Source organism: Simochromis diagramma, unplaced genomic scaffold (assembly GCF_900408965.1).
Source record: "Simochromis diagramma unplaced genomic scaffold, fSimDia1.1 OVJJ01000247.1, whole genome shotgun sequence".
In the NCBI taxonomy this organism is placed as follows: Eukaryota; Metazoa; Chordata; class Actinopteri; order Cichliformes; family Cichlidae; genus Simochromis; species Simochromis diagramma.
In genome coordinates, this window is record NW_024386949.1 from 1,135,881 (window position 1) to 1,160,159 (window position 24,279).

At 40.6% G+C, this 24,279-nt stretch overlaps 1 protein-coding gene across 8 annotated transcripts in view; it reads left to right on the forward strand.

The window, feature by feature from the left end:
- The window catches only part of LOC120737653 (partitioning defective 3 homolog), a 242,640-nt gene that overhangs the window by 169,858 nt on the left and 48,503 nt on the right, over window positions 1-24,279 (forward strand). For all 8 annotated transcript variants that reach the window (XM_040038476.1, XM_040038477.1, XM_040038478.1 and 5 more), the window contains 2 exons: window positions 7,836-7,964; window positions 16,640-16,915. In XM_040038476.1, the coding sequence (XP_039894410.1) occupies window positions 7,836-7,964; window positions 16,640-16,915 (405 nt within the window). The remainder of the gene's footprint in view (window positions 1-7,835; window positions 7,965-16,639; window positions 16,916-24,279) is intronic.

A 24,279-nucleotide genomic window follows, 5' to 3' on the forward strand; every position in this document is an offset into this window, starting at 1 on the left:
TTAATTAGACTCTCAGACAACTTGACCTTTGTGGTTTATCTCCCTCTAATTAATTTCTTTTCAGCCTCTGATATTACAACTGTTATGCTCTCTTATAGCTAAACAGCACACACAAACGCACCTCTCATTAGCGTGTTGTCTACATATTCCCTCCCCTTTCTCTGTCCCAATCCTCATTACTATTGGAGTACAGGTCGTTTGGTCTGCAGGTCTTCTCATCCGATTTGTTGGAAAGCTTTAGATCTTGCCAGTAATTTTATCTGTCTGTTATATTGACCAAAGTGACAGCGACACAGAGTGGGGAAAACAGCGAGTATATCAGACAGAGTATCAATATTTGATGGGGAGAAATAATGAGGTCCACAGAGATGAGGAGATAACGAAAATATGTGCGAAAGAAGGACGGGGTTTGGAGCAACAGGTAGCGAAAGACAAACGCAATCTTCTGAAATAAAAAGTAGATGAGAGAATAAAAGGAGCTTTAAACTCATGAGGGTGAGGGAAGAGGAGTGGATTATGTGGATTTGAGGGGAATTTTAACAGTGAACGGTCAACATTTATAGATCCAGTTTATAAAATGGAGAACCAAAAATTAACATTAGAATGCTTTCAAAAATTTGTTTTTGCTATCAGTCAACTTAAACAGAAAAATAAATAAAAGACGTGAAAATTCAGATAAATATTTGGTGATGCAGCCCTTTAAACAATAAGATCCTCTTGCTCAGTGTTTCAGGGAGTTTTTGCAGGTAGGCTGGGCTAGTAGTTGTTCTTTTCACTGAGATGGTACTGTAATAACTTGGTATAATTTAAGGTTTAAGCTCATCTTTATTTATCTCAAACTGGGCAGGGCCTAAAACGAGCCATTGTAATCTCTCTTTAAGCCAGCTTTGTTCTGATTGGCTGCCCCTTACAAACAGAGGGGCGTGTTCCTGAGATGACCATATTGAGAAAATCCCCTCTCGGTGACATCATACAGAATTAGGAGCAGGAAAGTCTCATATGGAGCGTAAATTAAACTTTAAGCCTTTTTTTGGGCATCATGCTGTCCACTAATACATCCACTGTAACACTACAGAATATAGTTAATGTGATATAATATTTAATCCTCAAAACATAGGAGTAAAATGCAAAGTACAGAAAAGGGGGATCAGGGGTTGAGACGGTGCAGTAAGACAATAGTTGCATATAAACGCTACATTGTTATACACATCGACAAATACTGTAAATAACTCCACTATATACATTTGACCTAATTAGCTCCAACATACACATACTTGAAGATATGCATTGCACATACTGACATGCAGAGGTTTATAGATATGCACAAGCTGCAAATACATGCTGGCTTTTGGATTTAAAGTGACAGGGAAGCTCACGCGTACAATTTTGGTCACAGACAACCGCACACTGCAGTAATCTTCTTTCCTTTCTTACAGATGCACATGCACTCACACCGACTTAGCGCTACTTTCCTTCTTATCCTGCCATATGTTAATGATTGGCGTATATTGTCAAAGCATCAATGTTATCCTGCTCTGATTGGCTCAATATTGCCCACATCAGATCTGGTCCATTAAAACGCCGTCTGGCTGCCTGTTTGATCCACGCCTAGTGTTTACTGGCCGAGACAGCTGTGTGCCCCAAAATAATGATGTGAGATGCATTCAATCCATCTGTCTGTGTGTGTAATCTGGACCTCGTACTAATTTTAAAGGGCACATCCCAGAAAGTTTGGCTTCAGTAAACTTGATATTGAAGCAAGTTCCTGAAGAAGTTCAAAATTTTGAGGGGACCGGTTCATTTTATGGATGCAAATTTTCAAGTTTAAACAGTAATTCCTCCAATTTCATCAAAATATAAAATATAAATATATTTAAACTGTTGTGTCTTTATGCTATAATTCATACTACTGGGCAAGAAAGTATTGTATCTAAGAGGAAAATTAATAAAGTGTATTATTTACATCACAGTTTGTTGTTTATTTAGATAAATGACACTGGTAGAGACCTAATCTGAATATATATCACATCTGAACAGAGCAGGAAAAGCGTACATGTAGCTTTTTTACTAAAAGACACACAAAAAAAAATACCACATCCAGATTCCAAAATAAGCATAAAGAGAAAATCCAAAGGAGGGAAAAAAAGTCCCATTAACACCCACATTGTGTGACTGAAAGGTGATATGTGGGAGCTACAGTTTAGCGAACACCACAGCAGTGAGCATTTAGCAACAAATATGTTACTAAGAGGGGGAAAAGCATTTGAATTTATGTATTCCATTAGTCAGTGTCAACACGTCGTGATGAAACTTAAGGCAAAGGCTGGCTGTGTGGAGAACAATGGCATAGGTTTTTATAAGTGTGCCCGTGTCACTCTGTGAATTGGGAAGTTTGAGACCAAGAGTGGCTGTACAGCATGTTAAGAGCTCCCGATGAGTGTCATGTGTTTGAGCGAGGCAGCGTTTGTGAGTGTCGGGGAGCTTTGATGTGTTAGCATGTAGGAGGAGTGGATCAAGAGAAGGGAGGCCCTTAGAAGTTGGAGGACCGTGTGTGTGTCTGTGTACGCACTCGCGCACACGTGTGTGTGATCAACAGAGTTGCCACTGCCTGACCCTCTCATGTCTCGAAGGCCTCACACTCAGTCCCAATCAAAGCATCATTACCATCAGCCTCTGCCAACAGTGCGGCCTGCCAACTGTAGCCCTCCCTCCCCCTTTCTCCCGCTCCTCTCCTCTCTCGCTCTCTGATCATCACTTGGACACAGAAGCAACACCCAGTCTATGGGCTTGGCATCTGCGAACGTGGTCATTGCCCAGAAATTTGAGGGCTACACTAAATTTGCAGTGGTTTTAGTGCATGTTTGTGTGCGAGTAAGCGGAGCAAGCTTAGACTCGGAGATGGCTTGAACAGCGATGAGGAAAGATTAGTCATGGATGAAGGGACGTCAGTGCATCGTGCTCTGTTATTTTGCTGCCCGCAAGATAAAATGCTAATAATTGCGGTCCTTATAGTCGTAGCTGTAATAATATATTTATGTTGAGGTATTGCATGTAGTGCTGGGTGTTCCTGCAACTTAAGACATGGTATTCAATCTTGCAACACTACACCAACAGTGATGCAGCATGAGTAGGCTTAGGAAAGCGGTAGTATTTTCAGTGATTTCACTTTGATTCGATTCTTTATTCTCTTCTTCATTTTCATTAGGTTCTCATTGGCTCTGCTTTGAGAGTCACTACCATCGCTAAGCAGAGACATTACATTCATGCAAATTAATTGCATGCTGTGTAGTCAAATGTTTGTGCATGTTGGAGGTATTTACCCTCTTTGTTGTGGCCAGTGTTGGGGTCATTACTCAAAAAAAAGTAGTTAGACATGTTACACAGAACACTTCGTGATTCCACTTTAGAAACACGAAGACTGCAGCCTGACTGCTCATCACTGCTCTTTTGTTACCTGTTGAAGTTCAGGGTCTGGACGCTGGGCTGGGGTCGGCATTCACTCAGCTTTAGCATCCCCATGGCTAGCTTAGCATTAGCATGCTGTCTGTCCAGGTGCTTATAAAGAGCCAAAGATTCATTAGCAGCATATTAGCAGTTGTTTCTGTCTTAGTTTGCACTTTAACATCGTGCATTCATACTTTTGTACAATAAAAATAAAAGTAATGTCATATCCACACTGTAGAAAGTACCACTGTTCCTCCTGGTGTGCAAATGCAACCGATGACCGGAATCGATTGGCAAGCAAACGAACAATTCCAAGGAATTGGACTGCTGGGAACTGGTTCTCGATTTTATCCTTAGTGGTTAATTGTAATAACAGTCCTTCCTATAAATCTGTGTACCAGATATGGTGAGTGAAATTCTAATGCGTTTCTGTTTCTATGTTACTTAGAGCTAAAATGCAAGTATTTGTAAATGTGCACCCATGCGGATCATGGTTGTGCCTTCGCTCGATGAGGGGAAATTCCACCCTGTCATCTAAATATAATCACTTCTGGGTCTTAAAAAACTAAGATGGGGCCAAATGGCGCATCGGGTGACATCTGGGTTGGTACATCGATCATTTATATGGATATATATTTATATATAGTCCATGGTTAATCGGTGTATGGTGTAAGACAAATGTGAGGCATTCTGCAGACTCAGTATACAGCTGGATTGATTAAAATATTTTAAAACAGTGTAACAGTTCCATCATTGAAATAAATGACTGAAAAATTCCGATGAAACACCTTCCTTGGAGACATGAATTTATATGAGTAATTTCACATCAGGGAAAAAAGTTGGATTGATGAAAACTTTTGCAATAATCTAAATGTGGCCTCGATGTGACAGAAGACACCAAGGCCGCCTTAAAAATCTTAGTTTTAAAATTAAAGGTGTACACCTCAGCTGTGGATGTAATTCGATTAAATCAGGTCAGTCCATTCATTGGTTGTTGAGATGTTTTGCTCATGACCATCTGGTTGATAGTGTGTCTCTGCCCAGTGGAAATCAAAAACAAGTTACTTGGCAATTAGCATTGCTCCTCACGCACGTCTGATTATGCGAGTTCCCGAAAAACTGCGGCACGCTACCAAAAACTTGTTTTCACTTTTTGTGCTATTAAAAGGATTAACGGTGTTTCACGGGTGGTCTGCTGAATTGAATCAGCTCAGTCCCTGACATTTTGAAGCGATCTTTTCAAACCGCAGAAAGCAGTCAAAGCCTCTTTATCGATGCTGTTGCACTCACAACACGAGGCGGGCCTAACTGTGCCTGGAATATAAGATTATTAAAAGCCCTGGTGTCATGGTTAATACTCGGTCTCCTCCTCAAAGTTTTCCTTTTCAGTCATAAATCACACCGCGCGGGTGTTTGCGCGCGTTCGTGTGTGTGTATGACAAGGCTGTTTTTTAAAAGGGGCTGTTAATGAAAGTTAGTGGTGTGGAGAAAGTGTCAACCGTCTCTCGCCGTGATAGATCACTCCTGCTCTTAGCATTAACGGCAGGCTGTCACTCTGAGCATTTCAGACAGCCGTAGTTAAATTAATCAAGTAATGGCCCTTAGTCTGCGCCCCTCCCCCCTCCAGCTGCAGTTTTTCCCTCCTCATTCCTGTCTCTTAGCTTTTCTGTTTGTCTTTTACACTCCATGGTATCAGTATATGCTGTCTTTGGGGTTAGTACTTAGCACAACATTCAAGGGAAGTTGTGTAGATGGTGTGAAAAACTAATTTGCAAAGCATTTTGTCTGTGTTGGGTATTAGATGGTAAAGATGTGACAGGAAGCGGGTCGAACTCTGAGCAGATCGCTCGTTTACCAGAAAGCAGCTTGCTTTTTCTTTAATTTATTTATTCGCTCATTTTGTGGAGAAAGTTCACAAGCATTTACCCAGTTGACATGTTATGAGCATATGGATGATGCAACCCCATATTTAACTGTACCCCGGTACTTGGTCCAGCGGTCCTCAACCCCCGGGCCACGGACCGGAGTCGTTTGGTACCGGGCCGCGAGAGTTGTGAAATTTATGGTTTTCAGGGTTTTTATCGTTAACTCTGTTTCCCTGGGTCTTTTCCCGTGTTGTAGTTGTGTCTTTTATTTTGAAAGAAATATTCACGCGTTACCATAGCGACCTGAGAGCATTAAGGGGCAGAGAGGAGGATGTTACTCTCAATGTTGTTGGCGCATTTCAGGAGGACGCTGCTAATAAAGTTACACATTTACACATTGAATTCGCGTTTATTATTATATTTACAAAATACCACAGTTTTTGTCTCGGTCGTATCTTTTTATTTTGTTGTATTTATCCGCGACACCTTAAAGGCCGGTCTGTGAAAATATTGTCTGACATTAAACCGCTCCGTGGCGCAAAAAAGGTTGAGGACCGCTGCTTTAGTTCAGTGGAGCAGAAGTTGATCCATCAGTTTGAGCTATGCCTTCCTGTATGATGTCACCTTTATAGGTGTAGCTGAACTAGCGTGCGGTATCGAAGCGGTTTCTCCTTTTTTTAATGTCTGTGAATCTACTGAAACAAGATGCTAGCAGCATTGCAGTGCAATAGCAGGGACACAGCATTAATCAAAGTACCCTTGGTACCCTTTAGTTTCACAGTACCTAAAACAGCGTAAGGATATAACTCGCCAGGAGCAGCAGAATATTGTCACATAATTAACCTGAAATACAACATCGCAGATATCTGCGATGTTGTATCTTGGGTCAAGCTTTTTAACCAGATGCTTACAGTCCCGCTTTTCCGTCTTGTAGCCATATCAGGAATTTCTGCTCTCGCTCTCAGACTTGCTGTTGTGTACACCGAACATAAACACGCGGCCTCGCTAAAGCTGTGATATTGTGACACTTAGAGTTTTTATATCACAACAAAATTTATAACTGTATCATCACATATTATGTAATTATGGTATATCTGCTACTAAACTAGTAGAAATATAAACAATATATCAGCGACTTCTTAAAAACGCCACAAACAAAGTCTTTTTTTCTCTCTCAGTTTATTTATGTTTTTAATGAACTATGACTTTGATCCACATCTTTTATTAATTTCCATACACTTTTTATCATACTCTTCTTTTTTTCATGTCTCATTTCATTGTATTTTTCCACAAAGAGAATTACTCGATTCATATGACTTTAATTTAAATTTGCATTATGCATTTTTCTCTCCGGCCTGCATTCATTTATTTTTCTCTCTTACCTTTTCCCCCGCGCGCTGCCGTTTTCTTCTTTCTCTTTTATTTTTCAGTGTTTAACTCACTCCTACACTCTCTCACCTCTGGGTTTTATGTGCAGCTTCATTTGCTTGTTTTGTTGGTTCTTGTGCTTCTCTCATCGATTTACTTTTGTATTTACTTTTATTGCTTTCAGTTCTCTTTCTTCTGTATTGATTTCCATGCAAACCACAAATTCACGTACCTGTCATCTAAGTGTTTTTCTTCTTTCTCTTTTGGACTTATATTCAGGCAATTTACACTCATCCTCTTTATTCTTTAAGCGCCCTCTACTTTTGAAGTTTGCACTTTCTTTTTTTCCATCCTTCTTTCTTCTGAAGCTTTCTCACACAGACGCTCACACATTCCTTTCAAGGTAGTCTTTGTGCTCTTCGCCATAGTTTAGTTTTCGGTCTTAATGGTTCATTCAACGAGTTTCTCTTGTGCGTGTTCATTTTTTTCCTCTTGTTCGCTGTCTTCCTCTTTCATTAACACACAGACACACCTCTTTGGTTTTTTCTCAGCGCTGTCTCTTTCGAAGTCGTAGATATTCTCTGCGGACCAATTTCCCTGTGAATAATCACGGCGGTTCATTGTCGAAGCGAGCGTGCTGCCAAAGTCATTTCTCCAACAGGCTGCAGCTTTATACTGAGTCAATCAAGCTGAAATATCTTTGCAGTGCCTCCTATTCGGTGAATCGTCACTCCCTCCCTATGAATATAATTACTGTGATGGGCTGCGTCTACGCCTTCTCCACAACTTTAAAAGAACTGAATTGGGTTTGAATTTGTGAGAGCTACTTTTCAAATGCTTCATTTGTGGGCTTGATTAACTGTTAAGTCGTAGCAGTGGGCTGTTTTTGTGATCGCAGACAACATTTCAGCCGTATTGGTAAAAGTCGGGTTATTGTCAAGGTTCTGGCAGACACATCTGTGTTTCAGACGACAGTTTTGCATCACATTAGCTGATTAAGAGTTTCTTGAAATTGCACCGTAGCTTCTGACTTTCTGTCTAGTCATGCAACTGCAGCAGTAACTTGTGACGAATCATAATTTGAATACAACAAAAAATATTAAAGTGAAGTATAGCAGCATTAATGAAGTGGTGGATATTAATTGTTTATGTCTTCAGGTTTGGGAAGCACCGAAAGGATGAGCGGCTGGGAGAAAAGATTGATCGTAAAGGCTCCAGCAAGTGGAGGCCAGAGGAGACGCAGGTGTCGGACGAGGAGACCATGAAGATGAGGATGGAGCAAGAAAGGTGAGGCAACTTATGGTCACCTATTCTGACAACGGGTGGCTATTAATGACATTAGCAAATGTGTATAGACATTTAAACAGATTAGTGTTTCAAATAAGATTGAAAAGCCTGATTCTGCCGGAGCTTTCTTCCTGTTAAAAGGGAGTTTTTCCTTCCCACTGTCACCAAAGTTCGTGCTCATAGGGGGTCATATGATTGTTGGGGTTTTCTCTGTATGAATGATTGTAGAATGGACATTACAATTAGGGGTGGGTTTTGATTATCAGCTTATCGATTAAAAATCGATTCTAGCTTGGATAACGTGATATCGATTCATTAAAATCCTGAATCGATTTTTTTAATATTAATTTATTTTGCCCGAAACGCCAGAATCTCAGGTTAAACCTCACAAAATTTCAACAACCACCAAACAGCTAAACAGTAAATGAGAGCAGGTACACGGATTCTGCACAAAGACGTAAACACAGAGCGCCCACCCGCCGACGGATCAGAATCAGCGAGATGTCGCCTTTCTCACCTGACGGCATGGACACGGTCGGAGCTGAAAGCCGACAGCTCGCTGATTCTGATTTTTCGGCGGAGAAAACAAGATTCAATCCGTGAATCTTGTTTTTTCTCTCTCTGTCTCTGTACTTCAAGAACAGTTTCCCGTCTAAAAATCAGTTTTCTTTATTCGCTTGCTTATTACGCACACGTCTACCGTTGTTTACAGCGCTGTCGGCCGCTGTTTTTTTTTCTTTTACTTACTTACGACAAGAAAGCCTCATTTCTGCTCTTCAATACTGAACAAATTTAAACTTTTTAAAATTATGCAGAAGTGCAAAATGCTCAGCTGTGTCTCTAATAAAACCGCTGTAACTTTGCTCTGCTTCACTTCAGCAGCATCAGGTAATGTTCATATGTTGATGGTTTTCTTTTGTTTTTGATCTACTGCAGAATATTTTTATGAAATCTCAGGCCAGGAAAGTTGCCTTCATGTTTTTCTGTGTTTTATCTTCAGCTACTTTGACACAAAGGCATCTGTGATGCTTACACCTTTGATAAAGTCTCGCAAGTGTTAGCTTTCTTTTTATAGATATAAAAATATGGAAATGTACTGATGCATGATCTGAATTATAATATTTCTGACTCTCTGAGGCAAAATTTCCCGGGACCTCGTGAATCGGAATTGAATCGATTCTAGAAATCGGTGACGATACCCGGCCCTAATTACAATATAAAGTGCCTTGAGGCAGCTGTTGTTGTGATTTGGCGCTGTATAAATAAAATTGAACTGAATTGAATTGGTAAGTATTTAGCTGAGTCAGCAGTTCAGTGCAGGCGAGTTGAGCTCTTCCTCATTTACATTTATAGACCCAGTTTCTGCAGGGTGAAAACACAAAAAGAAAAGATTTGAAACAAACTGTATGTAGAAAAATTCTCACACAAAGTCTCCTCACTGCCAAACCCAAATTATTCAAAAGTATGTGGACACCATTGTCCACATTTTATACTTTACTGTACTTTTCTCTGGTTCTCAGCTAAGCACGTCATTATAGTTTCAAGTTCTCTACCTGAACAGTCAATATTTGAGCATCAGTTCGTTGGACACGTATTGGGGTTTTTTTTAGTTAGAATCAGAAGACTGATTCAGAGGGTTCGTTTGGACATGCATCTCACTCACAGCAGCCATCAGGCTTTGGTTCACCTCACTGTTGCCAGCTAAGCAGCTTTGTTGCTAGGCTCAGCCGCTTTTCATACCTGAACCTACAGAAAGTACTGCTTTGCAAAGGTCTCACTGCAGCACTGGAGGAGGCACAGCTCTGTTCAGCAGCGAGCTCATGCTCACAGGTCCCGTGGGTTGCATGGAAAAAAAAAACAAAAAAAACACTCGCAGTAATCATTTAACTTGTGAAGATGACTCAAACTGTAGCACAACCATTATCTTGATTACATCTAAAGTTTCAGAGCCCAAAAAAAATGATGGTTGAAGCAGCACGGGTTTTTCAGTTTAGTGTAAAAAATCTGAATGAAGCTGCATAAAAATTAATTGAAAGAGCTGCTTTCTCTGTTTAACAGTTTAATAAATCGATCGTCTCTGTGTTTAAATAATGACTACACGGTTAAAGAACCTGTGCCTTCTTTTGCTTTTACTACGTGGGTGCCCAAAACTAAAAAGCCTCAAGTGGCAAGTCCTTTTCCCACTGCAACCCACTCTTTCCTCACCAAAGGAAATGTCAGGCAGGCACAGTGCCAGGTTTTTGGGGGGGGGCAGCAGTTTATAAATGCCAAGGCCATTACAGCCCTGCCAGCTAATTAAATCCCTTGCTCTTGGTGTAGGGCAAGAGTCATTACTCCCCACAGTTGCTTGTTATGAAAATTTGGTTTGTAGTCTTCCTTTGCGCCTGCAGAGCAGATAGTCTAATAATATGATAATGGCTGAGTCTTTAATTTTAATTGGTTTAAAGTTAACGCAAAGGCCACGTCAGATGATTTGGTTGTTATGCTGGATATAGTTAAAAGTTCAGACTGGTCCTTTTGTGTGTTAATCCCGTCCAAGACAGACTCAAGATAGACATGGCGGACTCACTTTTTCGTTTAATAAGAGATTGCCATACACTGAAAGTAAATACTGGACTCTGTTCAGAGATGAGTACTAGCTACTTATTTCTTGCCCTTAAATATCACAGTCACGTGTGTTTGTTACACACAACTTGGACTATTTAAGCCTGTTCAGGACGCCATTATGTTATTTCACACGCATAAGAACACGGATGACAAAAATTACACGTAGCCTACTGTAATGCTTTTGCAATAACGTTCTGATTCAAAGTAGATTAAACTGCGTTTGCTTTTATTTCCAACTCTCAGAGAGGTGAAGCTTTTTGAGCTCAAAACAGAAGTAGACGTTTACAGAACTTAGATTTTTTTTTTTTTGTTGTGCTGTTAAATGAAATGTAGGTTACATTATTTTTAAACTATATTAACCTTGATTTATTAGCATCATAAAATGTGAATTAGTTATCAGCCTATTTCTAGCTGATGAAGCATAAGTCTCATTAAAAGTCATACTAGAAATACTAGAAGTAGAGATAGCATGTTGGGGTTTTTTTCCTTAGGTTTTTAGGTTGAGTTGTAGATTCTCAGTTCTCTTTGTTAGTGTGAACAATTTTAGTTGTTTTGAGTTCTTGGGGCCAAAGAGCCAAAAGAAATCTGGCAAAATGGTTACAAGAGAAACCAAAAAATGTCCAGAGAGCAGTAAAAAGTTCCTGTTTGAAGCAGAAAATAAAATAAGATCATAGTATTTCTTAGGTCAATGTGTTAATTAGTTTATAATGTGTTTGCTCTTAGAGGCACTCCAACCAGGCGTGACTCATCCCTGAACACCCCAAAAGCACAAACACGCTTCTTGTTTATATTTAAGCTGAGAGATGCTGATATTGACCGAGAGATCCCTCGGAGCACATGCTCAGACTGCGGCTACCTTGGTGTTAAACAACGATCCAGTTTGCTGTATTGCCAAGCCGCTCTGCAGAGGTTCCGTTGGGAACTTCGGCACCTGACTGCAGAAGGTATCGATTGACCACTGCCAGAGGCTGTGGTTAATCCAGCTGTGATTGACTAGATGAATGGATTTCCTCACAGGTTTAATTCTCAGGTCTCAAAGGACCCTAGCCCCAAGGCAGACAGACAAACCTTGACAGACAGTTCAGATTGTACGCTACTGGTGGAGGTTATTTGAAGAAAAGATAAATATACAGGTATGCGAATAACTGTTCAGTAGTGTCATAAATTTGTTACGTTATATTATGTTACTTGATCTAAATCGAATGGTCTTTACTAAAATTACTGTACTCGCAATACTAATGCAAGACCTCATAGTATTGTACTGTTTTAATAGAGCACCTTGCTCTCAGACTTTCTAAAGTTTCTAAAAGTAGACTAGGAGACAGAGCACTCTGTTGTGGAACAAGCTTCCACTTGACACCCTCTGTATAGTAAGATCAGCTTTAAAATGTTCCTTTTTGATAAAGCCTGTAGTTGTCGCTCTGTCAGGTGACCCTGAACCATCGCCTTAGTTATGCTGATATAGGCTCAGGTTGCTTGGGGTCTTTCCGTGATGCACTGAGCATTTCTTCTCCACTTACATCTTTTCATTCCCTATATACAAACACTGCTTATGGTTACATTTTTTCTGTTTTTTCCTATATTTGGTGTTTTCTCCTTGCTGCCCCTCTGATCATGCTAGAGGTCTTTTCCCCTTTATAATGGAAACCCTTCTTCCGACCATCGCTAAGTGCTAGCTCACAGGCTATCGTTTGATTGTTGGGTTTTTTTCCAGATCAGTCCAGATAAACGCTTTTCGTTGGGCAGCACAGCAGGTTTTGCCTTAGCCGTCTGTAGACTAAATCAGATCATGCTCTGACATAACTGTTTTAAACAGCAGTCACATGACCAGAGGTTACAAGTTCAATCTATACCACAGACTTGCTGTATATGAAGTAATTTGTCACAGTGAACTTCCCTTGACCTCAACACTTGCTCAGTACTGCTACTCTTGTTCAAGATGAACAGCGTCAGTCTAAGTACAATGCATTTTGTGTGTGTGTGTGTGTGTGTGTGATTCTAAAAATATCCTTAATTCACACTTCTGTGTGAATTAAGGATATTTAAGGCATGCATTGTCAGACACTTTTAGTATTAACCTTCAAAAATCACAAGTGCTTTAAACCCAACTGCAGCTAGTTGTCGCTAAATCATAGAACATTTCCACGTACCCGTGTTATCAATCTAAAAGGTCTTTCAGCAGCCATCTTGTCCTGCTGGACCTTCTCCCTTCATGTATTTCCTGCCTTTCACTGTAGTCTGTCAGTTGTGTCAGCAGTACCGGTAAGAGAACGCTTTATTACACAATGACTACAATAGCACATAATGGACCATTGTTCTGGCTTGATGTGGTAGAAAGGTCACTTGTCAAAAATTTCTTCTACCATAAAATCCCATTCTGCCATTTCTATACCCTTTTATCTGCCGCCTCTTTCTGCGCTACATTGTTTTTATTCCCCCTCTGGGTCTTTTGCCACCTCTCATTGGATTTCTTAATGATTTACTCTACATGGTAAGAGTTCTTTCATCTGTCATTAAGGTTATTTGTTTAAGAGAAACCCTTGTCACATGCAGGTATTTTGGGATTAAGGGTAATGATATGGCGAAGTGTGGTTTTCCTTCCTGTCCCATTTCAGTCAGCGCTGCATTTGTGTTTGTGAAACATTTTAAGTGCTTGTCATGTTGACACAGACAGTCATGGTCTTTGTCTTAAAGTAACATTTCCTGCATTCTTTAAAAGTAATTCAGAAAAGTTGGACACCTTGTTGTTTTCTGGGCAATGACAGCTATTGTTCATGTATATGTAGCTTATGTAGATGAAAAAAGATGGGTGCAGAAAAACAAAACAAACCCCAACACCACAGCTTGAACTCTCGCAGGCTCTGGGGAGGCCAATCCATGATTGATGGCGTTCCACTGTGTGTTTTTTCCTATACTGGTATGCTTTCATTGCGTTGGCTACGTGTTTGGGATCCTTGTCATGCTAAAAAATGAAGCTGTTGCTAATCAGTGACTTTCCAGATGGTTTTGCATGGTGGATCAAAATCTGGCCGTATTTTCCTGTGTTCATAATTCTGTCAGTTTCGACAAGAGCTCCATCTCACCGGCTGAAATGCAGTTCCGGACCATGACAAGACCCTCTGTCATGTTTTACAGATGGCTGTAGACATTCACTGTTGGATTGATAACAACTTGAGCCAAAAATGTCCATTTTGGGTTCATCACTCTGTGAAACCTCTGGCCACTGATGTCAGTACAGTTCTTGTGCAATATGACACACCTTGTCAGGGTCCGTTATGAACGGCTTCTTCCTTTGAGGCCATTTCTGATGAGTCTTTGGCCAACACGAGATGGATCAACTGAAGGGCCAGGTCATTTCTCAGGTCCTGTGTCACATCTTTGCTGGATTTCTTCATATTTATTAAGAACATGACTCTGATCTGCTGTAGAAAGTCTTCTTTTTGTCTTTGAGGGCTCCAGTTTCCTCAGGGACATACTCCATGCTTTCAGTTAATCGAGTGAATACGAGTGGAAAAACCAGCTAACGTTAAAAAAACAAACAAACATTGAAAGACTTTTACAAAACCAAGAGAACTAAGTGGGAAGAATAGTTTTGAAAAAGTTTGACAATGTAAAGGAGGTCTAACTTCCTGGAAGCAAAACGTAAAGATAGTATAGTTTTATCCGTAAGCTCATAAGAATTCAGAGTTTCTTTTTCACACAACACAGCACGAGTGTTTCAATGATGCATCCTCCTAACTCAGCAAGTGGCCTTGTTGACCCATGCAGTGCCTTGTTATGGAAAGGGGCTGCACAGAAGAGGCCGTGCGTTGGATTGGTATGTCTGGCCTTATCTTATCAGCCACTGTGCTTGTGCATACAATCAGTAGTTGCTCCCACTACTTCTGCTGCTGTTGCTGTTTCACTGATGGAAAACAGTTTTTCCTCTGGGTTTAAAGATAGATCCCTCAAGGGCCTCACTTCCTTCTGCGCTATTAGATAATCGCTGAGTCCACAAATAGCAAAGACACAGCGTGCGACTCCACAAGCTTTCAAGTTAAGTTGTTGGAATAAGTGTACGTTTTTGCCAAAAATGATTGTCTACCCCCTGACCAGATTCAGTGGGGAGCCGTTGAAACCATCAAGTTCATTAACAGCCTACTTTTTAGTAGTGAAGCATTTCTGCCCACTTGGCCTTGATTTTTTTTCTTCCTTTCTTCCTTTTTTTAACAGATTTTGTAGTCTCCGGTAGGGAGCCCTCGTTATTAGAGTTATTGTTTCATTATGCACACCATGCAATTTTTCTGGAGGAAATGTTTCAGATTTTAGCCCACTGAGTTTTCAGTGCACTTGCACCCCCTACCTTGTCACCACGGCGCCTGTCCCATTCACTTTCCCACTGCCATTAAAAAGAGGCCTGCAGAAAAGAGAGCAGTATGATAATTGGTAGTTGTAAAGCTCTGATAATTGGCAAGGCTGTAATTACGGGGGCTGCGTGATAGGTAGTCCCCCCGCTATAGAAAATAGCGTTGCCAGTTATTCACAAGATAATGGCCTGAAGAGAAAGAGCGAATGTGTGATTTTTTGTGTGTGCGTGACAGACGGAAAGATGTCAGATGTGTGTCTGCGTGTGTTGTTGAGGGAGAAAGAAAGAGAAAAGCATGTTAGCTATATATTAGCGCTACTCTGTGAATACAAAATGCTTCCCTTGTGCTAGGTGTTATTGGGGGCAAGAGATTGTCATGCATTGTTTATGGTATTATTCAGTGGGGAAAATTGCATAAATAATAGACTCCAGATCTTCTCTCTGTTTTGTAATGGAAAGTTAAAAAGTGCAATAACCAATCAGCAGATGTTACAATGGTTCATCTGGTGTTTTGTTAATGTGACGACTGAGATTTACAACATCTCTCATCTAGATTGGACACGCTACAGGACCTTTTTTTTTTATATACAAAGAAAAAAGTAAGGCACCATCCCAATTTTCCATGTAGCCCTACATCCGTTCTCTTTTTTTTTTAGTTGCAGTGTGCATTTACAATTTATAGTTGGCTGCTGTCAATGGCCAGTGGAAACCAGACAACTGAAAATATCATACTCAGAAACCTGGCAGTTAAAAATAAGCAAATAATTAGTGAACCTGCTACTAGTAAGTATTATTTGGATTATTAATTATTCAGTGAATTGGGTTTGTTGTTCTGAAAGAGTGCTGTCTTCAAATGTCTTTCCTTTTTCGAAACAAAAGTTTAAAATATCCCAAAAGACACAAAAATTGTGTTGAAGAATTATTCAACTTTGATGGCATTTCTCTCTGCCTATTGGGGACTCGACATGCACTTTTATTGAGCGATTATTCTACATCTTCCCCAACTATATAAGCCTACCCATGGCTCTTGAGCTACCTATGAGCTAGAAGATTATATCTCATTTAGCACATCTCTATTAACCCTGCAGACATCACTGGTGTTTAGTTTTCCATCTTTTTTTACATCCACAGTTGTGGTTTTGGAAATGCTTCAGCTAGCTAGCTAACTTATGGCCAACCATTATGCAGTCCTTGTTTTCATACAGGTCTGAATGTTGCTTTATTGTAATGCCTTTTAGATTAGCCATCTTATTGGTGAAGAAATGACTCTAAAAGGTGCTTCAGGGCTTGCTTACTGAAATAAAGGAGCATTAGGACCCAGAAATGTAATTTGAGTAAACCAGCAAACACTTGCCAGAAGAAGCCAAAGAGTAAAGTTTTTTCCTTGAGCCGAAGTTTGGCAGATAAGATCCCCTTTTTTTTTTTCTTTTTTTTTTCACCTTAAAGTTTTAAAAAACAACAACAACAACAGCCCCCAGGCTTCTGCCAGTGGGTCACAATGGATAAACCTATCACCCAATAGTAAATGTATAATAAATACATTTCCTGGTTAGTGGTTTTTTTTTTTAACCTTGATTTTTAAGGAAAAATACAAAATGCAACTGATCAGACATTGCCTAGATTTTTACTTGGGATAAACGGCAATATTATGTATTAATATGATCATTTCAACCACAAGATTGTTATTGGATTTTAATATAAACAACATCATCTTTACTATCAGGATCCAAGCTAAGACCAGAGAGCTGCGGGAGCGTCAGGCCAGGGAACGAGACTACGCTGAGATTCTGGATATAAGTCGATCTCCGGAGAGATCCTCTGAGGAGGACCACCAGTACGCTGGCATCAACCAACTTAACAGCTCCATGGACAGTGGCCATAGTCGCCCCCACAGCCCCCGTGATGAGCACCCTCACATCCATCCACAGCACCAGCACTCCGATACCCTCTACACCCAAGTTAGCAAGGCGCGCAACGAGCGACCTCCGTCTGCAGACAGGTAAGAAGTGAACTGATGCATTTCAAGTGTTTTGTGAATCATGTGGATTTTATTTCATTTCTCTATTATTTATTTTAGTATTGGCAAAATTAATTCATGAATACCTCTGGAGTCAGATTCCCCCTCAGAAGCCACTTCCCTCTAAGCCAGGTGACGGGCTGCCAGTCACAGTTCAGCAACCTTCTTACCTGTACTTCCAAAGTGCGGCTCACCTGTGGTATTTCAGTAAAAGGTCTGTCCAGGTCTCATTCCGCCTCGCCTCCCCAGCTCTCGTAACTCTGAGGCGGCATTATTGCACAGAGACGGCAGGCTAGCTATCACACCTGGAGGAGAAAATAATCACAGCAACAGAAGGCAGGCGGTAAATGTCAGCTCGCCGACTGCTAGACACCATGAGCTGCTCTCAGGGGGATGTGGGAATACTCGGGGGAGGCAGTGAGTGAATGGAAACCTTTGAATATCTGTCTCTTTTTCTGTCTCTCTTGACCTTTCTACCTCTCTTTCGCTGTCTTTTGTGCTCTTGTTGGTTTCACCTTATTGCCACCTTTTCACTTTTATTGCATTTCCATCATTTTCCTGTCTTCCCACGGACAATACTACCTGAGCTACTGGCAGCTCAAACCTTCAGTCTCATTAATTGAGAGCTGTCAGTCATTTTTAAAATAATCACCCAGGCTTGACATAAAGAGCCTCTTTGTCATTGACACTGTTTTGTTTCTGTAGAGCAGCCAAATGGCACCACGAGACTCCCCCGCATAACCAAACGCCAACTCCACAGCAAAGAGCAAACAAAAGCCAGATTGTTTTAAAAATCATGCAGGTCGTCAGAAGCAGAGTTCTCAGCACTGCACGCCGGTGCTGAGCTGCTCCCCAATCCTGCTCCGATCGATGAACGCGGAGATTCGTGGCCCTAAGATGGATTTGGGGAACTTGAAGCAAATTGAGGAAAACCTGCTGTGCAGCAGAAACGTAGTCTGTGCGGGCAAGTAGCTCCACAGCTGAATGAATGGGTTTGTCTTCCTTGTGGTTTTCACGCATCCCCAGATGACCTCAGCAGCCTGTGTCTACTTCAAGAGTGCCGTAGCACGTATCGATTCATAATTCATTGTGCTGCTGTTGTCACTGCACACTTCCCTCCTTTTTTATTTTTTGTGCAGTCCCTGATGTGGCACTGTATTAAGGCATGCAGATGCACAACAGAAGATGATATACTAGCATTACAGATACGAAGCCTTATTTAATTAGGTGATGGAATTCACCCGTGATTTAGGCTTTAATCATCATCATCTTATTAAAATCTGTAGCCATTTCACTCATTTACCACATAAGCAATTAATGAGGTTTTTTCTCCTCCCTCTCACTCAGACTACTGGGATTTTCTTAGTTTAATACCTCTTAGAGATGGGGAAGCATGAGTTTTGTGGAAATGCTGCTGCAGTTTAGGATCGGCGACAGGCAAATGGATTAGGCTGAAATAATTTTAATAAGCAGATTTTTTTGAAAATTAAATCTCTTTCATCAAGCAAACATTTTAAGTCTTTACTACTTACAAATATGGAAATATAAGGATTTTCTGATTGTTTCTTTGTAAAGTTGAATGTGGAGATTCTGGACCGAGAAAGCAAGTTAAGGACAAAATTGTGATGGAAAGTTTGCGTGTTCTTACAAACAAAACTATGAATCGATTTGTAAAGAGACGGTCACATTTGTCAACAAATAAGGAATTAAAACGACAAATACATCCCTAAAATCATGCTCACAAAGCTTTTTTCGTTGTTTTCTCTAAGACATCACTGTTTAAAAGAGACGTAACTAATTTAGACATCAATGTAACCAATATTGGTCTCTTCTGATAATGTAAGTGGCTCTGGCAGGTTTCAGAGCAAATAAAGTCTTTCCTTGCTTCAATAAAGAATTTTCTATAATTTTGCACATAGCTGATACACTGTTTCTTTTCATAATGTCCTCCTAGCTACCTATTCTCCCCCAGAACACTTGCTCTTTTCAGGAAGCTTTGATTACAGCAGTGTAGCAGCCGGGGACACAAACGTCTGAAAGATATTGTGTTCCTTTCTCATCTCCCCCGAGTATTAGAAGAATATACCTTTTGAGAGATTCGGGAAGCACGTTTCCTGTTTCCTGTCTGCCCCCCTCTGCTGAACAGGAAGTGAATTAGATCCTGCAACGCCAAGCACATCGGGGTGGGTGGCAGAGTGTGTGCGTGGGGGGGGCTCTCACCTGACAGAAGGGGGGGGTTTGTTATTGTGGGATTCAAATGGCAGTGTGAGCTGATATCAGAGCTTGAGGATTGTGGAGATTTAATCAAAGCAATAACATGTCCTTAGAAGCAGGCAGTGAAGGAAAATGTTATTTTTTCCTCCAACATTAACACTTCTCTCTAAAATGGCACGCATGTGAAAGGTTTCATTGTAGTCAGCGTAAATGCTCGACGTGCACAGGATGTCGCTCTGTGTTGCGTTCGCTGTTTTTACATCGTTCAAACCAGGAAACTGTTTATTTGCTTGAGAAAAGCAGATTGATCTCTGACCATCTGTTAAGTTGTGCCCATTACACGCCCCAAATCATGGCTTTCAAAATGTCACAGTTGTGTTTTCTGCTGTTTGTGTGCGCCTTTTGTTGGTGCCGCGATGTTGTGACTGTCACAAGATTATGACTCGCAGTAAAACTGAAGAGGACAAAGCTGTGGCAGAGAGATCTAGGTTCAGCATGTTACATAAATATAATAATTATCTTCGCATGGTATCCTTTTTAACATGGCTACATTTTGATTTGCACTGAAAACACAAAGCGCAAATTAAAACGCCGATCTCTGCGAAAACCATAAGATGCAGAGCAAAAACAGAACTGCATGCATCGCAATGCTAAAGTATGTAAACATGCATAAAAAAAGAGCATAATAAATCATGTGAATGTTCATGTGAGGCATGAAAATAATGTGTTGCAGTAGTCTATACGAGGCCTGCCAGCTACAGTATGGTAACCTTTATCCCAGTTGTTCTTCAAGTCACAGAATAACACAATGATTGACAGGCCATAAGACTAATAATAACACAAAAAGGGGCAAAACAGCTTAAATACAAGGCAACACGACACCGAACAAGACACAAGCCTTCCTTTTTCCTGTTACCACTGTTCCTTCTGCTGCTACTAATAGTTGCTGATCATCAGCATTGTCACCTTGATCTTCCCAAAACATGTTATCCAAACGCGTTCTAGCCAAAAGGAAATTCATCTGTAACCTCGTCTGTCACTTTGAACACAGCGAACAATAAGGCTAAAAATATTCCCGGGTGTCCAGATTAGAATACCAGAATCCCACCGCCCCCGTTAGTCTCTTAATTCCCTCTGGGCCTGTAAAACGTACTATTGGCTTTCTTAGCGCTGTCGTGCGGGTCACTCCAAGGGGAAACGCAAAAAAAAGTAGCTTCAGCTGCATAAATATCCAGTGGAATTCATTTTTAATTGCCTCTTTTTCCTTCAAACAAAACACGGTCAGAAATTTCAATTTAACCGCAGTGGTGTAAAAACAAAAACAACTAAAGAGGCTGGAAGGAGCTTCGTGTGTGCCTTTGGGAGCCGTCTACCGTTTCCTTTGCTTTAAGGAAAATGACCACACAGTCCTATAGGCTCAAGCAGTCTGCTGCAACAAGCCTGAAACAAAATTTTGCTGCTTTCAGGATAAAATGTGTTTCTTAGATGTCTCTTATTTATATCCACAGCCGCATATTTTAGCGAGACAGCATATTGGAGCACATGATGTTTTAGTTGTTACTCTGTGGTTTACCGCGTAGGTGGTACGGTGTAGTATCAGGTTGAAAACAGTCTTTTTTTTCTTTCTTTTTTAATGTTTTTGTTTTGGCTCTCAACCAAATTGCATAACCTCACTGCTGAGACATTATTTTCTTTCTTTTGCTTTCCGAAGCCTGCCAAGCTAAATATTGTTCAAAGTGTGGTGATTTTATCCCCTCTCCCCCAGTGTTTTCCCCGCTATTGCGACTAGTGCTTTTAGTATTTATACTTGGCATCTGGTAACATTTGTAGCCTAGGAAGCGTAATTAAGAAGTAATGGGAGACAATATCCCGTGAAAGTTTTACCAGCTCACTCACTGGGTGCTTCTTTTGTGTTTACTGAAATTAATTACCTGAATTCAGTGAAAACATAATGTAGACGGCATGTTTTTAAGCAGCTTTATTAGCTCTCGACGTTTGCTGTATCACACTCTGCCCCTGTTGTGTGAGAATAAGTGTGCAAAGAGCCAAGTGAATTAGCAACCATTGTTTTATTCCCCTCCCAACTACGAGGCAGCAGTGAATGCTGGGAAGGCTCCGAGGGATTTGGCGTGATTTGATTCTCCACATTTTCCGAGGAGGCGGCGCTCTTATTGAATCGGCTCCATTACATTTCATCTCCACCGGGGGAATAAGAGGCCGCAGAGGGAGCACGCGCGGCCGTGTTGTATCGCAAACGCAACAGAAACGGCAACGTGCACAAACAAATCGACAAGTACTCACCTTGCAGCTTTTTATAGGTTGATAAGATGAGGTGTGTGTGTGTTTGCACCTGCGTGCATTTACTATTGGCTTCATGTGTTTTCTGTGTACATGTTATTTAGTAATGCGAATCTCTGCTGGTGGTTTTGTTGTCTTTTGCCTAGTTTAGATGCAGGTGCTACTCCTTCTGTTGGGTTTTGCTCGTGTGCACGTGTGTTTGCAAAAAAAAAAAAACAACTTTTTTTTTTCAAAGCGTGAGGGTGACAAGTCAGAGCTGTGACTCAGAGATAGAGAGTGATGGCAGGTGTGCAGCAGCATGCAGTGAATACAAAGCCCCCGCCTTTTCTAAACCTCTAAAAGGATTTCAGTTGTTGGTGAAGTGAAACCAGAGCTAGATTAACCAGCATTGTGGCCCCATTGTGTCTGCGTTCCTGAGTGCATATGACAGCGTTGTTACATTTTCGTTACCACTCGGGGGTTTTGCACAAGTCGCTTAGTCATAGTTTGGTTTCAAGCATACATTTATGTAGGAATAAACACAGATTATGCTTGATGTTGGCTAAAAAATGCTGAAGAATATCCTTATTAAGTAAGCATGGCCATTTTCCCCCCAGTGGTCAGTGGAGACCAAACGGAGATCAAAGGAAAAGAGTTCAAATTATAACACAGTACAACTCGAGAGTAATGGTGGGATGGGTGCCAATAATGAGAAACATTGCTATTAATGCGTTAGAGTTTGCCTAAGGTGTAATTTGTACATCTTATATGGACAATGGAATATAAATGTAGGGTTTATTTTTGTAGGGGAATTGTAGCCACGCCATTAAAAGTAAGACTCGGTTATGAAATTTGGTTCCAAAGTACTTGGAATGTTATTATGCTTACCGGTTCATGTAAAAACACTCGCCTTTCATTCTCTTTTGAGTAGACGTGCATCTAATCCAACATTCCTGTCTAGTCGGGATCTTGTGATTCTCATGAGTTTAGAGGACAAAGAGATTTAACGGGATTTTAAAAGCTTAAATATAATTATGTTACATTACATACAGTGTACAATGTAGGATGGGACCAGCAGAAAACAAGTCTTTTTTTTCTCATTACACCCTATAATTACCAAATGACTTTGTCAGTGATGTAATCCCACACACCGTGCTTCAAATGACCTCCTCTGTTTGGACGTAGAGGAAGTTGCGTTCTTTGACTATTTAACCCATTATTGAATTGTCTTATTTCTGAGTAATGTGAAGTTTACCCACCAACGTTTTTACATTTTGCTATAATTTATACTCTAAATTAAAGTCGGTAAGTAAAAAAAGTACATAGAAAAGTTTTACTCCTTCCGCCAGATCAACATGGATTCGTAGGAAGTTGCAGCTGTGACTTTTCCCATGTTCGCAACCATTTAACAGACAACCGACTTGAGAAAAATCAAGCTCGGTCACATCTTTCTGCACCTCAGCTGCTGCACTATCACAGTCAAAATGTTGGCTTTCACTCCGATACTGCATATGAATGTGCGTTCCCACTACTCACTGAGCAGAACAGGATGTCTTACTACAGCTTGGGGAACGTCTCTGCTTGAGGGTCATCATGATTGCTTGAATTTGTTGCTGTGAATGTTGATCCAGAGCCTGGTGATGAGAACGGGGACAGAATTTTGATAAGCTGCCACCTTTTTTGCCTCGAGTAAGACACGTCTACATAACACAGACATAACTGAACTCTTGCACCTGAGAAAACTCAAATCTACAGCAGAAGGTAGCTGAGAAAATTGGGGATCTGATCGCTGCTAGCATATATTAAAACTATAAAAATGTACCTTCACTATCACTTAAAGCTAGCAAGGTTTGTTTAACCTGTGAAGACTAGAATGCAGGTTTCTGTAGGCATGGCAGGTTAACAAACTGTAGGAATAAAATTGTCCTCACTGAGCCCATAATCATCATCATCATCTGGCAAATGCTGGTGATATAACCTCAACTCTCTTTTGCAGGGAGTCAAATACTGATATTATGCCAAAGGCCCAGAGTGTCGGTAACGAGACGCACCAGGTTTATGGCGATATTTAGACAGGTCTGACACTCAACTCATAGCATTTAAAGAAAAAAAAAAAATCCTTGGGCTGCACATTTAAACACAGATTCAGTGCCATTTTTCTTTGCTCAGGGATGTTTTTGAGCGGTATCGTTTAATCCAAGATATAATTGTTTCCTAAACGTAGCCAGGGAATTTTTGTTGCCAGACCCAAACAGCGAGTGAAAAATAAAATTAAAATGAAAACAACCTCCAAATTTGCACTTGTTCACTCTTTAAATGAAGACATTTTAGTTAAATGTATCAAATATCAAGGCATCATTGCCAAAGGACACATTGAGCATATCTCTGTGGGAGATGGTGGTACACTTTCTTTGTGGTTTCCAAGTGCACACAGCAGGTCACGCATTACAGCTTAACTTTATTTTTTCCCCTCACACCCAAAATTAGGTAAAAAAAAAAAAAACCCTCTCTTGACTAAAATTTGAACTAAAATCATTTTGTAATGATACCAGTTTTTTTGTTTGTTTTTTGATACTCTAACCTTGGGGTCTGAGGCTCTTTAGATTCAGTCAGGGTTTCTGCAGGATACTAATCACATCTTACTTTATGAATTTGGGACTGCAAACCGTGGAGCGATCATGAGTTTCACAGTGACTTATGATGCAGACAGATGGAATCCAACTGATATGTGTGAAGCAGCAGTGGAAAAAAACACTGATACAGATGTTCATTCATCACCTAAAAGGATGCATTCATCTAATGAGTAACAGTTTGGAGAAAATAAGGGAAGTGATTGTGCTTAATGTGGCTCTAAA